This window comes from Schistocerca serialis, chromosome 5 (genome assembly GCF_023864345.2).
Source record: "Schistocerca serialis cubense isolate TAMUIC-IGC-003099 chromosome 5, iqSchSeri2.2, whole genome shotgun sequence".
Classification (NCBI taxonomy): Eukaryota; Metazoa; Arthropoda; class Insecta; order Orthoptera; family Acrididae; genus Schistocerca; species Schistocerca serialis.
In genome coordinates, this window is record NC_064642.1 from 562,080,722 (window position 1) to 562,097,810 (window position 17,089).

Here is a 17,089-nt window from a genome sequence, read left to right on the forward strand (position 1 = left end):
CACTTAACGGTCGAAAGCAGCGGCAATGTTCGAGTTACGATAGAAATATCCATTAGGACAGTACGGCGAAATTTGGCGTTAATGGGCTGTGGCAACAGAGACCGACGGGGGTGCCTTTGCTAACAGCACATCGCCTGCAGCACCAAATGGTTCAAATGGCTCTGAGCACTATGGGACTCAACTGCTGTGGTCATAAGTCCCCTAGAACTTAGAACTACTTAAACCTAACTAACCTAAGGACATCACACACATCCATGCCCGAGGCAGGATTCGAACCTGCGACCGTAGCGGTCTTGCGGTTCCAGACTGTAGCGCCTTTAACCGCTCGGCCACTTCGGCCGGCCCTGCAGCACCTCTCCTGGGCTCGTGACCATGCCGGTTGGACCCTTGACGGTTGGAAAACCGTGGCCTGGTCAGATGAGTTCCGATTTCAGTTGGTAAGAGCTGATGGTAGGGCTGGAGTGTGGCGTAGACCCCACGAAGACATGGACCCAAGTTGACAACAAGTCATTGTGCAAGCTGGTGGTGGCTCCATAACGGTGTGGGCTGCTTTTACACGGAATCGACTGGGTCCTTTGCTCCAACTGAACCGATCATTGACTGAAAATAGTTATGTTCGGCTACTTGGAGACCATTTTCAGCCGTTCTTAGACCTCATGTTGCCGGCCCGAGTGGCCAAGCGGTTCTAGGCGCTTCGGTCTGGAACCGCGCGACCGCTACGGTCGCAGGTTCGAATCCTGCCTCGGGCATGGATGTGTCTGATGTCCTTACGTTAGACAGGTTTAAGTAGTTCGAAGTTCTAGGGGACTGATGACTTCAGAAGTTAAGTCCCTTAGTGCTCAGAGCCATTTGACCCATTTTTGGACTTCATGTTCCCAAACAACGATGGAATTTTTACGGAAGACAATGCGCCTTGTCACCAGGTCACAATTGTTCGCGATTTGTTTTAAGAACATTCTGGACAATTCAAACGAATGATTTGGCCACGCACATCGTCCGACACGAATCCCATCGAACATTTAAGGGGCGTAACCTAGAGGTCAGATCGTGCACAGGATCCTGCACCAGCAATACATTCGCAATTATGGACGGCTATACAGGGTGGTCAGAAAATGAGTGAAATGCTTGTAGGGATGTTACAGGGCAGGTTGTACTGAGACATAAATGTTAAGAAAGAAATTCGATACGTTGCTCCGCTTCCGAGTTATTTAGCATAGAATTTAGCCAATTGGGGCGTCGCGCGCTCGCATTCAAGCGGCCTGCCAGGGGCGGTGTTGCCCAACGAGTGCTTTGCCTCGTTAGCTGAAACTTGAATTTACGCGCGCGACGATCTGATTGGCTAATTTCAATGCTAAATAACTCGGAAACGGAGCAACGTATCGAATTTCTTTCTTAACATTTATGTCTCAGTACAACCTGCCCTGTAACATCCCTACAAGCATTTTACACATTTTCTGACCACCCTGTAGAGGCAGCATGGCTCGATGTTTCTGCAGGGGACTTCCAACGAATCTTTAAATCCATGCCACGTTGATATGCTGCACTATGCCGGGCAAAAGGAGGTCCGACACGATGTTAGGAGGTGTCTCATGACTTTTGTCACGTCAGCGTATATGTAGATGTAGAAGATGGTTGACTGCCTCCGTACTGAGCACTAGCCGTCTAGCATCCTGGTATAGCATGGCAGTTAGCTGTAAAACAGTTTACGTAGAGGGGAGATGGGTTGTACAGGCGGACTACACGTATACCACTGCATCTTCACCTGTCCCCGCAGCGACGCTGTCGTACCTGTCTTGCGGCATGCTGGCCGGCTGGACGTCGCCGATGCTGCCGCGGCTGCGGGAGCCTGGCTCGCACCTGCCGCTGACGGCGGACGAGGCCTCGTGGGTGGTCTCCGCCACCAGCATGGTGATGCCGCTCCCCGTCCTGCTCGTGCCCTTCGTCGTCGACGTATTCGGCCGCAAGACGCTGCTCGTCGCCTCCGCTGTGCCCGTCTTTGCCTCCTGGCTCATGGTCAGTACTGACGCCTCGTCCCTTACTACTTCGTTCAGTGTACAGCGCTTCTGGATTTGGGATTGTGTAGCACTATACTCATACACTTCTCCGAGGCTAGAATGATAGGTTGTTGGAACGCTGCCCCATAGGTCACGGACACTTCCAGGCGCCCATCATCTCACTTATGCAATGTTGCCAATCCAAAAAACTGAAAAGCTGGACTCGGTGTTTTGTTTAGACGGACATTTTGCCATAAGAGTTGGCTCCCTATTTCTACTGGAAATGGTTATTTGGGTATTTTCATTCATTTACGACGGTTACTCCAAAAGAAATGCACACTATTTTTTTTAAATCCATCTTTTATTCTACATGTTTGAAACTTTTACAGTGTGTAGATACATCCTTTAGGAACAATATTTTCATTTCTCCACATAATTTCCATCCCTTTCAACTGCCTTACGCCGTCTTGGAACCAGCGCCTCTATACCAGCACGGTAAAATTCTGGACCAACCTGTTGGAGCCACTGTTTGGCAGCGTTTACAAGGCAGTCATCATCTTCAAACTTTTTTCCACGAAGAGAGTCTTTCAGTTTCCCAAAGAGATGATAGTGTTGTGTACATAGTTCTGCGTAGTCAGCGCGTACACAACTTTCCCACTAAAGCGCGCCCCACTAAGCACAACAGCGCAGGCGCAGCGCTCGTCCGTCTCCACACTACGAGATGGCGCTGTCTTCGAGACGGACCAAATTCTGCTTCCGCCGATCCGCGTATTAATATGTAACGCAGCCAATGAACCTTTTCTCCTCGCGGATCACACTCATGCAGTCATACCTGAACGCTCGAGGTATTATAACGAGTGTACAGACTTCCGATTAGACAGTATGCATTAGTCTGCATATGTCTGCACCAGTCTGTACTTGTCTATAGAAAGTTTCAGTCTGCGCCTAATAAGATTATCATATTCCTGTACATAGCCATGAAGCTAAATGTATAGACACTTTGTCAAGTATCAGAGATATGTGAGAATAAGATTAACATACCAAGACCAAAGGAACTTCAGATTGTCAATTGTAAACAGCATCCAGAATCAAGTTACGTAATTTCTATGTTTTTATTATTTTAATAAATGTGTGTGAAAATTAATCAAATTCTGTTTAAAGTTGGTCACCGTCAATCTGCTACTCTAAGCTTGCAAGGGGCATTTCTATCGTCTGACCTAACGGCAGAACATAAACACGCCACGATAAAACCACGAGACATATTGCTGACACTCGCCTACTTCGTTAGAGTGACAAGTCAAATAATCTGATGGTGTGTGTACCGAAAGTCTTACAGTATGCACACCACAGATAGTTACATAGAGCCACGTCAAGACTGTAAGGCGGGTGTTTCACTGTTGTCCATCCGAGTTTTGTGATCGCTTCCATGGTTTTTTGACTGACATGTGACCGTGCATTGTCGTGCAACAGCAAAACATCCTGCTATTGCCGATGTGGTCGAACACGACTCAGTCGAGCTTGAAGTTTCTTCAGTGTCGTCACATATGCATCAGAAGTTATGGTGGTTCCACTTGGCATGATGTCCACAAGCAAGAGTCCTTCGGAATCGAAAAACACCGTAACCATAACTTTTCCAGAAGGTGTGGTTTTGAATTTTTTTTCTTGGGTGAATTTGCATGATGCCACTCGATTGATTACCTCATTGCCTCTTCGTCTCTGGTGAAAAATGATGGAGCCATGTTTCATCACCTGTCACAATTCTTCCAAGAAATTCATCTCCACCATTTTCGTACTATTCCAAAAGTTCGCTGCATACCGTTTTTCTTGTTTCTTTGTGAGCGACTCTCAACATCCTGGGAACCCACCCGGCACAAACCTTTTTTAACGCCAACACTTTCAGTATTCTGCAAACACTTCCTTCCCCTATCCCAACGTAGCGTGACTATTCGTTGACTGTGATGCGTCTGTCAGCAGTCACCAATTCGTTAACTCTCCGCACATTGTCTGGAGTGTGTGCAGTACGAGGCCTGCCGCTGCGAGGACAATCCTCAATATTGCCGTTCCCGCTTTCATCACGTAACCTGCTTGCCCACCGTCTAACTGTACTGCGATCGACAGCAGCATCTCCATACACCTTTTTCAACCTCTTGTGGATGTTTCCCACTGTCTCGTTTTCACAGCACAGGAATTCTATGGCAGCACGTTGCTTCTGACGAACGTCAAGTGTAGCAGCCATCTTGAAGACATTCTGTGACGGGGCCACTCACGGGAACAGGTTAAACTAAGTTTGAAAACAAGCGAGAAGGATGTATCTACTCACTGTAAAACTTTCACACATGCAGACTGAAAACTGTATTTTTATAAAAATAGTGTGCATTTGTTTTGGAGTGACCCTCGTATTAATAACCATGTACAATCCGCTGTTTGAGTTCAGCCTTATATGTGCTTAACCTAAAAAACAATCAGTAAACATGATTATGATATAGGCAGAAGCAATTAATTAAAATTTGTACAGGTGCTGGGATTCGAACCTCGGGCTGTTGCTTTCTAGGTAGTTGCGCTATCCATTGGGGGATTCTGTGTAGAACATAATTTGAAATAGGGGCAAAGTGTTATCCCATTCGCTGACTGCCACTTCTAACAACCCTACCACAACAAAGGTAAAAAATTAACTACGATTGTAGTGTTGCTCACGCTGCTAAATACTGCATTTTGGGGCAACAACAAAGTTAAATTATGTGGCAGGTGTCATTAGAGCACAGTTAATAAAGTCATTTCTTGAAATAATGGATATACTAGGCACTCATCTTTTCGTGTTTCCCACGCTGGGCTCGTTGTGAACTCATGACTCAATCGTCGAAAATCTAGGTAGTGATGATTCCAAGCTCGGATGCAAAGAGGCCTAGGTGTTATTCTGCGATATTCAAAAGTTTTATAGATGTGTTTCATAAACCATTCTTGAAGATTAAACTTTTGCAAGTAAGGACAATGGTGTTGTAAAAAAGTAATCAGCACTCCGAATTTACACTTCTTTTTTATTACTTTTGTTGCAATATCACGTAACTCGTTCCAAAACATCACTTCACAATATAAAAAAATACTTGAAAATATCTTCCTCACTGTTAAAGTTCACACTTCATAAACTGACTACAATTTGCGTTTCTTTAACATGACGACCAAAGCTTGACTCTCTAATAACCGCATACGCGCCCAAAAATCAGAGTTACAAGTACGTCAAAGATCATAGTGGCAAAAGAAAGAATACACATAAGAATAATATCATTGCAATATACGGGGTGTTACAAAAAGGTACGGCCGAACTTTCAGGAAACATTCCTCACACACAAATAAAGAAAAGATGCTATGTGGATATGTGTCCGGAAACGCTTAATTTCTATGTTAGAGCTCATTTTAGTTTGGTCAGTATGTACTGTACTTCCTCGATTCACCGCCAGTTGGCCCAATTGAAGGAAGTTAATGTTGACTTCGGTGCTTGTGTTGACATCAGACTCATCGCTCTACACTACTAGAACGTTTGGGCAGGCATTGTTGGTGATGTCTTGATTGGGCCCCATGTTCATCCACCTACGCTCAATGGAGCACGTTATCACGATTTCATACGGGATACTCTAACTGTGCTGATAGAACATGTGCCTTTACAAGTACGACACAACATGTGGTTCATGCACGATGGAGCTCCTGCACATTTCAGTCGAAGTGTTCGTACGCTTCTCAACAACAGATTCGGTGACCGATGGATTGGTAGAGGCGGACCAATTCCGTGGCCTCCACGCTCTCCTGACCTCAACCCTCTTGGCTTTCATTTAAGGGGGCGTTTGAAAGCTCTTGTCTACGCAACCCCGGTACCAAATGTAGAGACTCTTCGTGCTCGTATTGTGGACGGCTGTGATACAATACGCCATTCTCCAGGGCTGCATCAGCATCAGGGATTCCATGCGACGGAGGTTGGATGCATGTATCCTCGCTAACGGAGGGCATTTTGAAGATTTCCGCCGGCCGGAGTGGCCGTGCGGTTCTGGGCGCTACAGTCTGGAGCCGAGCGACCGCTACGGTCGCAGGTTCGAATCCTGCCTCGGGCATGGATGTGTGTGATGTCGTTAGGTTAATTAAGTTTCATTAGTTCTAAGTTCTAGGCGACTGATGACCTCAGAAGTTAAGTCGCATAGTGCTCAGAGCCATTTGAACCATTTTTTTAACATTTCTTGTAACACAGTGTGGGGACTGATGACCAAAGCTGTTAAATCCCATAGTACTGAGAGCCATTTTGTAACAAAGTGTTTGAAGTCACGCTGGTACGTTCTGTTGCTGTGTGTTTCCATTCCATGATTAATGTGATTTGAAGAGAAGTAATAAAATGAGCTCTAACATGGAAAATACGCGTTTCCGGACACATGTCCACATAACATATTTTCTTTCTTTGTGTGTGAGGAATGTTTTCTGAAAGTTTGGCCGTACCTTTTTGTAACACCCTGTATACATATCGATGTATCGAAGTACCTCTACATTAATAAAATCAAATCTGAGTGTTGTCACAGAAATATGTTAACTATTTTACAGAAACATAGTAGAATATTGCTGGTATCGAGAGGCTGAGGTGAGGTGCCGTAATGGTTACGTAATTAAAGTACAATTACACACTCGAGCAGAAATTAGTTTCCTCGTTGGCCGACAGGTGCTGTTCGCCGAGTCGGCGGCGATGCTGATCGCGTCCCGGCTGGTGGCCAGCCTGGGGGTGGGCGCGGTGATGTGCGTGGGCCCGATGTACGTGTGCGAGGTGGCGGAGGCGCGCGTGCGCGGCGCGCTGGGCACGCTCTTCCAGTTCATGCTGAGCGCGGGCTCGCTGCTGGCCTTCGGCCTGGGCCCCTACCTCTCCTACGAGGCGGTGGCCATCGCCTGCGCCGCCGTGCCCGTCGTCTTCCTCGCCTGCTTTGTCTGGATGCCCGAGTCGCCCTACTTCTTCGCGATGCGCGGCCGCGACGAGGACGCAGAGCGCGTACTGCGGCGACTCCGAGGCTCCGTTCCTGACGAGGACATCGCACAGGAGCTCGCCGTCGTCCGCAAGTGCGTCGAGCAGCAAAAAGGTCAGCAGCTGAACACAGTACTGTACTTAGACTCAAGTCTAAAAATATTCTACATCTACCGGGTGATCAAAAAGTCAGTATACATTTGAAAACTGAATAAATCACGGAATAATGTAGATAGAGAGGTACAAATTGACACACATGCTTGGAATGACATGGGGTTTTATTAGAACCAAAAAAATACAAACGTTCAAAAAATGTCCGACAGATGGCGCTTCATCTGATCAGAATAGCAATAATTAGCATAATAAAGTAAGACAGAGCAAAGAAGATGTTCTTTACAGGAAATGCTCAATATGTCCACCATCATTCCTCAACAATAGCTGTAGTCGAGGAATAATGTTGTGAACAGCACTGTAAAGCATGTCCGGAGTTATGGTGAGGCACTGGCGTCGGATGTTGTCTTTCAGCATCCCTAGATATGTCGGTCGATCACGATACACTTGCGACTTCAGGTAACCCCAAAGCCAATAGTCGCACGGACTGAGGTCTGGGGACCCGGGAGGCCAAGCATGACGGAAGTGGCGGCTGAGCACACGATCACGATCATCACCAAATGACGCGTGCAAGAGATCTTTCACGCGTCCAGCAATATGTTTTTTTTTTTGGTTCTAATAAAACCCCATGTCATTCGAAGCATGTGTGTCAATTTTTACCGCTCTATCTACATTATTCCGTGGTTTATTAAGTTTTCAAATTTATACTGACTTTTAGATCACCCGGTACATCTACATGGATACTCTGCAAATCGCATTCAACTGCCTGGCACAGGGTTCATCGAACCACCTTCACAATTCTCTATTATTCCAATCTCCTATATTGCGTGGAAAGAATGAACACCTATATGAACCGTGGATTTATTTTCAAAGAATATTCTTAAAATTTTTTTTTATTCACTAGCTATTCATCAAGAACATTAACACATTTAGTCACACTACGTGAGCGTGGAAGTAGTTGCCAGGGAGTAACTGATGAAATAAAAATCAAATTGCTTTTAACAAATGGGAATTTTATTCCTAAAAGCTTTTTTTTTAAAAAAAAAACAGAATTAAAATTGTAACCAGAAAGCACCCTCTAAATATCAAGTTACAATTTATTCAGAGGCAGAAAGAAACAAATTTTGGAGTACTCAGAACCTTACCGCTCCCTTTTGACACGGCCGTAGTCAGGACCGCTCACAACAGCCCCTGAAACACTACACTGGTGCAGATCTGCAACACACCAGATTACCTTAAAGTAAAAGTTTTAACAGTTCACACAAGCACACAAACTATGCACCCCGTAGGAGGAGGGATGGAAATGGTACAAATACTAAAATTAAAAGATTAGCTTGCCACCGAAGGTGCAACTTAATTTTGCCTTCTAAGAAAAGTCTTACGGCGGAAGGGTGGCAACTTTATATACTAAAATGAGCATTTAAATAAAAGCCCATAAAAGCAATCTCATATAAAATTCTACAAGGTTGGCCAAACCAATTAAGATGCTCTACAGTACACAGATACCGCCTCTCAAGTTGATAGGCAAGATCAAAACATATTTCAGGAATTAGGCCGTTACACTCCGAGCAAAAAATTCGTTAACACACGAAATCCGACAAACATGATAGAGAACGACAGACCGACATTAACTGCCTAACAAATGCGGACGAGAGACAAACGAGCAAACTGGAGACGAAAGACTGACCAAGAAAACAAGTTGAATTTAACAAGAGTAAATCACACAATATATCACAAAACACTTAACTTCCAATAAACTGCGATTTCTCGAGAAGACCTGGCGCAGCACCCCCAAATCGCTCTCACGAACCGTCCGCTGTAAGCCGCATCAACGGACGCAGGAAGGCGCGCCGATCTCCCGTCTTTCCAGGTCCGCACCAACCGACCGACTGCCCGCTGCTCCGTCCGCGACTGCTGCTCCGTCGCGACTGCACTGCTGGTGCGTCTCCCACTCACTTCCAGACACACGACGACGGAAATACTGGCTCGGACCCAACCATGCAGAGGAAACACACCCACTGGCAAAACGACATCCCTGCACCAGGAAAGGACCGAGCCCTTCTCCGCAAGATGGTAACTGAAGGGGCCCAGAAGCGCTCGGACAACCAGTTACACCACGGCGTCGCAGCTCGCACCGGCCAGACTGATGTCGTGGGTTGACTCCTGTTGCTCTCGTGTCGACCGCGAAGCGACCTCTCGCTTATACGGCGCGGCCCACTGGACTCACGTGGCGACCTCACATGCGCCGACGCTCAAGACGGACAAGTCATCTTGTGTCTCAGTGCGCGACCGACCAACCGATTGATCCAAACGGCCTTAAAGGTTCATTCGAACGACAGACATACTGGCACTCCAGACGACAGACAGACGCTAACTGCCCCACAAATTCGGACGAGAGACAGACCCCCGACTGACTCCAGGCTCACCCAGACTGACCGACTGACCCCAGACTGCTTAACTGGCGAGCTCATAGCGCCCCTTAAATGCACGTGAACAGGCTACCTTTCCCCTTTCCCACCAGAGGGAGACACCAAAGCTGCGACTGCAACAGCGGCGCCACCGCCAGAAACGGAGGGCGAGTGCTTCACACTAAGCGCTGCGGCGCGCTCTTCAAAACAGCATTTTCTGCCACGGCTCACTATATCTTTCCGTATGAGCTCTGATTTCCCTTATTTTATCGTGGTGGTCGTTCCTTCCTATGTAGGTCGGTGTCAACAAAACATTTTCGCATTCGGAGGAGAAAGTTGGTGATTGGAATTTCATGAGAAGATTCCGTCGCAACGAGAAACGCCTTTCTTTTAATGATTTCCAGCCCAAATCCTGTATCATTTCCGTGACACGCTCTCCCATATTTCGCGATAATACAAAACGTACCGCCTTTCTTTGAACTTTTTCGATGTACTCCGTCAGTCCTATCTGGTAAGGATCCCACACCGCGCAGCAGTATTCAAAAGAGGGCGGACAAGCGTAGTGTAGGCAGTCTCCTTAGTAGGTCTGTTACATTTTCTAAGTGTCCTGCCAATAAAACGCATCTTTGGTTAGCCTTCACCACAACATTTTCCATGTGTGCCTTCCAATTTAAGTTGTTCGTAATTGTAATACCTAGGTATTTAGTTGAATTTACGGCTTTTAGATTAGACTTGTTGTATCCGTGGACCCAAGAGAATAGCGCACGCGCCCTGCCGTCGTCGCATCGCTTGCCACTGTTTCCCGTCGCCACCGCCGGCGGCGCATGGCGTTGCCGCCGGCCGAAGACGCCGCGCCATTGCTGAGCTGGGGCCTACAGCGCCCTCTGGCTACACGATATAGCAGGAGCGCTGGCCCCGAGTCTGGGAGTCTGGCAGACAGCTCGCTGCAGTCGTCACTGCCGTCGTTCGTTGTCTGGTTAGCTAGCTCGCTGTGTGATTCACTACTGTATAACGACTTAGGCCACGAATCAGGAACATGCTTTGGACACTAATTGGAACTGTACTACGGTACACTCTTCGCTGTCAATAAAGCTGAGTAACTGTTTTATACTAGCTGGCGCTTATTTGTCACTAATCGTTTTCCTGCCACCAGATTTTAGTCACAACCTGGTCACGTCCTACTCCATATCCAAATTATGGTTGCCAGGCCCGGGCAGCCATAAAAAGACTGATTTATCGTGTAACTGAAGTTTAACGTATTCCTTTTAGCACTCATGTGGATGACCTCACACTTTTCGTTATTTACAGTCAATTGCCACTTTTCGCGCCTTTCAGATATCTTTTCTAAATCGTTTTGCAGTTCGCTTTGGTTTTCTGGTGACTTTATTAGTCGATAAACGACAGCGTCATCTCCAAACAACCGACGACAGCTGCTCAGATTGTCTCCAAAATCGTTTATATAGATAAGGAACAGCAAAGGGCTTGTAACACTACCTTGGGGAACGCCAGAAATCACTTCTGTTTTACACTATGACTTTCCGTCAGTTACTACGAACTGTGACCTCTGTGACAGGAAATCACAAATCCAGTCACATAAGTGAGACGATATTCCATAAGCATGCAATTTCACTACGAGCCGCTTGTGTGGTACAGTGTCAAAAGTCTTCCGGAAATCCAGAAATACGGAATCGATATGAAATCCCTTGTCAATAGCACTCAACACTTCATGTGAATAAAGAGCTAGTCGTGTTTCACAGGAACGATGTTTTCTAAACCCATGTTGACTGTGCATCAGTAGACCATTTTCTTCGAGGTAATTCATAATGTTGGAACACACCTAATCAAAAGTATCTGGATACTTATTAGTGAATGTTAACACAGAGTGTGTACACTCATAGCGTTTATGGCGACTTGAACTCCGCTGGGGACACTTTGAGAGGTGTCTGAATGTCTGTCGAGGAATAGCGGCTCATTCTTCCTCATGAGTCGAAACAGAGATGGTAGTTATGTTGGGAGTTGGGGTCAGAGAGAGTCCAAGCTCTAACTCATTCCAGGTGTATTCCATAGCGGTCTAGGTAGAGACTCTGGGAAGACCAGTCCACTTCAGGAACGTTGTTGTCCACACACCATTGCCTCACAGATGTTGCTTTATGACAGGGTGCATTGTCATGCTGAGACAATCAGTCATCATCTGCGAACTGTTCCTTTACTATACGCAGTCCACGATACTGTTAAATCTATTCATATCCTTCCTCATTTAACATTTTTTCAAGCGCAGCAAGGAGACCACGCGCTAACCACAAAAACCATTCTCAGACAGAATGGTTGAACTGGCCGAGATGGCTGGCATGCAATGACTAGCCCACGTTTGAAATCCCATACCACTGTGACCACTCCGACAACAGAATATTCCCTATCTGTTTTAATACTGGCCAGTCAGTCTGAAGACCCATTCCACTGTGACCATTTCCGACACCAGAATATTCCCTGTCTGTCTTAATACTGGCCAGTCAGTCTCTCTTGATATCTAGTGGTCAGTTCTGCATTACATAGGGGTGTCCGGATACATTTAATCAGATGGTGTATCCACACCAAAAACGAAATACTTGATTTACACGTTATGGACAGATGTGACGTAACCATTCCAACACTGACCGATTTCACCACGTGTTTTGACACTGTCGATTTCGATGTGTTACTTATGAAAATAAAACCGCTTAATTTCTCAAACAGTTCAGTAATGTGCATCGTCAGTAACCTCAGAAACGGATATCAAGGAGTCATCTGTGCGATAGGCGAGTCATCACGAAAGATTGTGCTCTCTGTGTTCACCCTTTGGACCAATGATACTTCTTCCATGCTTCGCTCTTGTGACACTTACATGCTTACGACTTCCAGGTGTATCTAAGCGTCAGTCCCATGTGCACAGGTCGTGTTGTATTGGATATGAATGACGACGACTACTGTTCAGGGTTGCAATGGTCAAGAAACTGGATCTTAAAGTAAACCCCAAAGAGCAACAGGTTATCTTCATATCTCACCGAAAGTTGATCAGCGGCAATTCTCGTAAAACAGTTTACCCAGTAACACTTTACCCAATACGTCATGGCATCAGAATACCCTGTCATAAAACGCTGAAGATCTCGGCGTAATCTTGAATAAGCATGCAAACTGGGAAGAGCAAACTGGTGCAGCATGGAGGAAATCTGTCTCCAGCTTACATGCAATCGAAAAATTTAGAAAAATGTTCCCTCTCCAATTTGTCCAGTATTTAGTCCTGCCAAATCTTTACAACTGCAATATTGTTCACCACGGCACAAATACTGAAAACTCCACACGACTCTCGACGTAGCTGTTAAAGATTTCGTAAGATGCATGTGTAGCATTCGATTGTTTAATCACACCGGTCTTTCGTATGCTCGGCGAGGCTGGATGTAGCCAGACAGGAGGTGTGATTATCACAGGCTTTTTCTTATTCACTAACGTCTTCAAGACCTCTCCACACATATAAGGTACTTATCTTTACAATCCTGCAGTACCAGACAGGGTACTTTCAGTACCTTGGCTGTACACTAATTCTTTGTCCATCAACCTCTCCATTTCAGGCGTACGACGGTGGACAAAATTACACTGTAACCTCCTTATTATACAAAACCATTCTGCATTCAAGACGTTTGTTTCTTTATTTATTTCACCTGGAAAACTCAGGGGTTTCTAGCCCTTTATTACGTCTAACCAGACATCCTTATTGAGCCAATATTACAATTTATGCTGTACATTAGCAATATACAACGATATTTGTAAGACTCTGGAACTAAATACCCTTTGATCTGCATCTTATCCTAAATCTTTCCGCATTCAAGAGCTGACTGAAGCTATATTTGTCATCACTGGAGTAGCTTCGCTGTGGGCACATACCAGTTGTTTTCCTTCAGCCAAACAGGAAACCGATATCTGTCACATTGTAAACTGTCCATACATTTCTCATTGCTTTCTGTTTTCTTTCTTTAATCTCATCTACTGACCAGTAAACTTTTTCCCTACATTTGATTCATTGTGTAGCGCTGCCAGACGTATTTGCTAGATGTCAAATTATCATTATACACTGCTCATGCACCATACGAACTGTAATGCTGATTCACTAACGATGTCTAGTTACAATAACAAGGAGCCAGAAGGGCTTAATCTTTGAAAGTGAATGAATGCCTAAATAAATGAAATAAATAAATAAACATTCGATTTGCGAATCAGTGTGGAGACAACACCGATCGAAGAACACTTGGTCCTGTACACTCTTGAGTAGTGGATGGACAAGACTTCTCTATTGACCATCATGGGATGACAGATACGTGTGTGTCTCAGATACCATTGGCCTTGGTTTTCCTTAGCCGGAAACAATTCATGATATAGCTGTTTTAGTGCAAGTAATCAGCATAATATGTACACTACGTTCCGTAAAAGCAAACCAGTAATATGTGGTAGTTGAGGCATGACAATTATAATCCTCGTTTAGCTTTATTTATTCCGGGCTGGGAACCCGGTGGCGACTTTGATGTTTTCATTGTTTCCTGCATATGTTATTGCACTTGCTGTATGCAGTGTGTCGACTGTATTAGTTGTTTCACACAGCGCAGAGGTGAAGGCATACCTTGGGATCAGAACAAAGCAGACATCAATCAGCTAGAAGCTGCAGGTCATGGAATCCTCACGTACTAGCTCTATACAGCAACAGCGTTTCAAACCTCTATTGTTGCAGGTAACTTACACCATCGCACCTTTAAGAAAAAAGTTAATGTGTTTGTACTCTTCATTATATTTTTCTCTTAGTAACGTTCTGAATAAATGAAATGTAAATGTTTGTTTGTTCAAAATCGTGTATCGCAGAAAGTTCTTGACCGATTGCTTTGAAATTTTGACACAGCGTTGCATTTTAATAGAGGTGTGGTTTTAGGTATATATATATATATATATATATATATATATATATATATATATATATATATATATATATAAATAATTTTTGAATTTTTTGTAGCAACGTTTCGGTATTATTACATTTATAAAAAAATTACATATTACGTGTATTAAACAGGTGTATTTAAACACATGCGTACTCCAATGCGAAGTTGTGTCAAAACTTCAAACCATTGGGTCAAAAACATCTCAGAGATTTGCGTTTTGGAATATTTACAGTTTCTATATAAGAACAACCGTAGACGTTCGTTTCCTCAAAATCTCAAAGTTCCGAAAGTTATTGATGGATTTCTACGAAATTTTGACGCAACGTTGCATTCAAATACGCAAGTGTTTTTGTATAACCATTGGACACCAGCTGGTATATATGTAATATATGTGTAACATAAGTGGAAATGTTATAAAAATGTAGACGTTGGTTTGTCCAAAATCGTTAATTTCCGGAAGTGCTTGACTGATCGCTTTTAAACCTTGACGCAACGTTCCACTGGTATAAACGCATGTTTGTATTTACCTTCTTTTTTAAATATATGTAACACATAAATTTATATAAATTTGATAATAGGGAAGCATTATAAAATATACACTAGTAAAACGTTAGCAAACAGGTAAGTTGTATTTATGGCTAATTATGATTAGAATACTATTACAGAATGTGAATTTCTAATAACAACAAACAACGTTCAATGTCAGAGAGGGAGGAAGAGGAGATGGACTAAGAGGTGGGAGAAAATGGACGTGATAAACGGGAAGGAGGAGACGGACAGAGAGAGAGATGGGCCAGGAGGAGATGGAGAGGGGGGGGGGGAGGAGAAGGTCGACAGAGAAAATGGGGAGAAGTTGATGGACTGAGAGAGGAGAGAGATGGATGGAGTAGGAGGAGATGGAGAGAGAAGGGAGAGAAGAGAATATGGACAGAGAGAGGTGGAGGAGACGACGGAGAGAGGGAAGGAAAAAGAGGAGGAGATGGACAATGAAAAGAGCAGGGGGAGATAGACAGAGACAGGGTAGAGAAAGAGATTAGGATGTAAAATGGCTCTGAGCACTATGCGACTTAACTGCTGAGGTCATCAGTCGCCTAGAACTTAGAACTAATTAAACCTAACTAACCTAAGGGCATCACACACATCCATGCCCGAGGCAGGATTCGAACCTGCGACCGTAGCGGTCGCTCGGTTCCAGACTGTAGCGCCCAGAACCGCACGGCCACTCCGGCCGACGATTAGGATGTATACCGAATTCCCATACATATTAGAAACGTGAACTTCGTCTTTTCTTTCTTTTCCACTTAAGCTGACAGAGCCACAGCAAAGTGTGGCCAAGTACAGCTACTCTAAAATAATAATTTTTGTTGAGATTTTCATCTACAATGTTCGCTATATGGACTTATTCAAATTTGTTATATAGAGTGAAAAGTATTTAAACGGACAAACTCGGAGAGGTTATAGGGGACATCAAAACAAATATTTTTCTCTAATGTAATTTTTTCCTATGAGGAGTATTTAAACCGGTATAGGAAGACTTCTGTGGCGGCAAATTACTTAAACCAACAAACACTTTTCCATTTTTTATGACCAAGAGGCAACACATTAACGCAACCTAATTTCAATTACAGTAGATTTTCAAAAATGGCTCCATTGACACATAAACAAAGGTTACACCGTCGGATCATGTTCTGTCTGACACGGGCAAAAAGCCCAGGAGTAACATGAACTGTTCCTGCTGCTGCTACTATCCGGGCAACCAGATCCTCTTCTGATGCAACAGGAGTTGCGTAAACAAGGTTGTGCATCTCTCTCCACACAAAAATGTCCAGAGGGGGCATATATGGGGATCGAGCAGCCCCGTCATGTTGGAACCACATGCGTTGTCTTGAAGGGGGCGGGACGTCTTCCAGTAATTCTGGCAATGCTCTGGCGAGAAAGCTGTAATAGTGCCTGCCCATTTAATGACCTAGGTAGCAGATACGGTCCAATTAAACAGTCCCCAACAACACTGACCCACACATAAACGAAGAACCGCACTTGATGAGCGCTAGTAAGTGTGGCATGGTGGTTATCGTCACTCCAAACATGCGAATCGTGGATGTTGAAGACTCCATCACGCCCGAACGTTGCTTCATCGGTAAACAACACAGAGGATGGAAATGTAGGATGCATTTCACACTGTTCCAGGTACCACTGCGAAAACTGTGCTCTGGGTGGATAATCAGCTGGTTCCAGGTTGTAGACACGCTGTAAGTGAAATGGACGTAACATTTGCTCTCGAAGGACTGTTCTTACATTCGTCTGATTCGTCCCCATGTTACGTGCAATTGCACGAGTGCTGATTGAAGGATTCCGCTCCACATGCTGCAAGACAGCTTCCTCAAATTGCAGCGTTCTTACCGTGCGACGGCGTCCCTGTCCAGGTAATCTGCTAAATGACCCGGTCTCTCGCAGGCGTTGGTAGACAGCAGCAAAGGTCTTATGATGCGGGATACGGCGATTAGGATATTGTTGTTGATGAACCCGCTGTGCAGCTCGTCCGTTGTGGTGCGCTACGTAGTACGCACCAACCATATCAGTGTATTTACTCCAGGTGTATCGTTCCATTAGTAAACACAGACAATGCAC

General features: G+C 44.8%; 1 protein-coding gene across 1 annotated transcript in view; it reads left to right on the forward strand.

Moving 5' to 3' along the window:
* The window catches only part of LOC126482080 (facilitated trehalose transporter Tret1-like), a 131,799-nt gene that overhangs the window by 83,661 nt on the left and 31,049 nt on the right, over positions 1-17,089 (forward strand). Inside the window, exons 3-4 of the mRNA XM_050106056.1 lie at positions 1,775-2,013; positions 6,688-7,096. Of these exons, the coding sequence (XP_049962013.1) occupies positions 1,775-2,013; positions 6,688-7,096 (648 nt within the window). The remainder of the gene's footprint in view (positions 1-1,774; positions 2,014-6,687; positions 7,097-17,089) is intronic.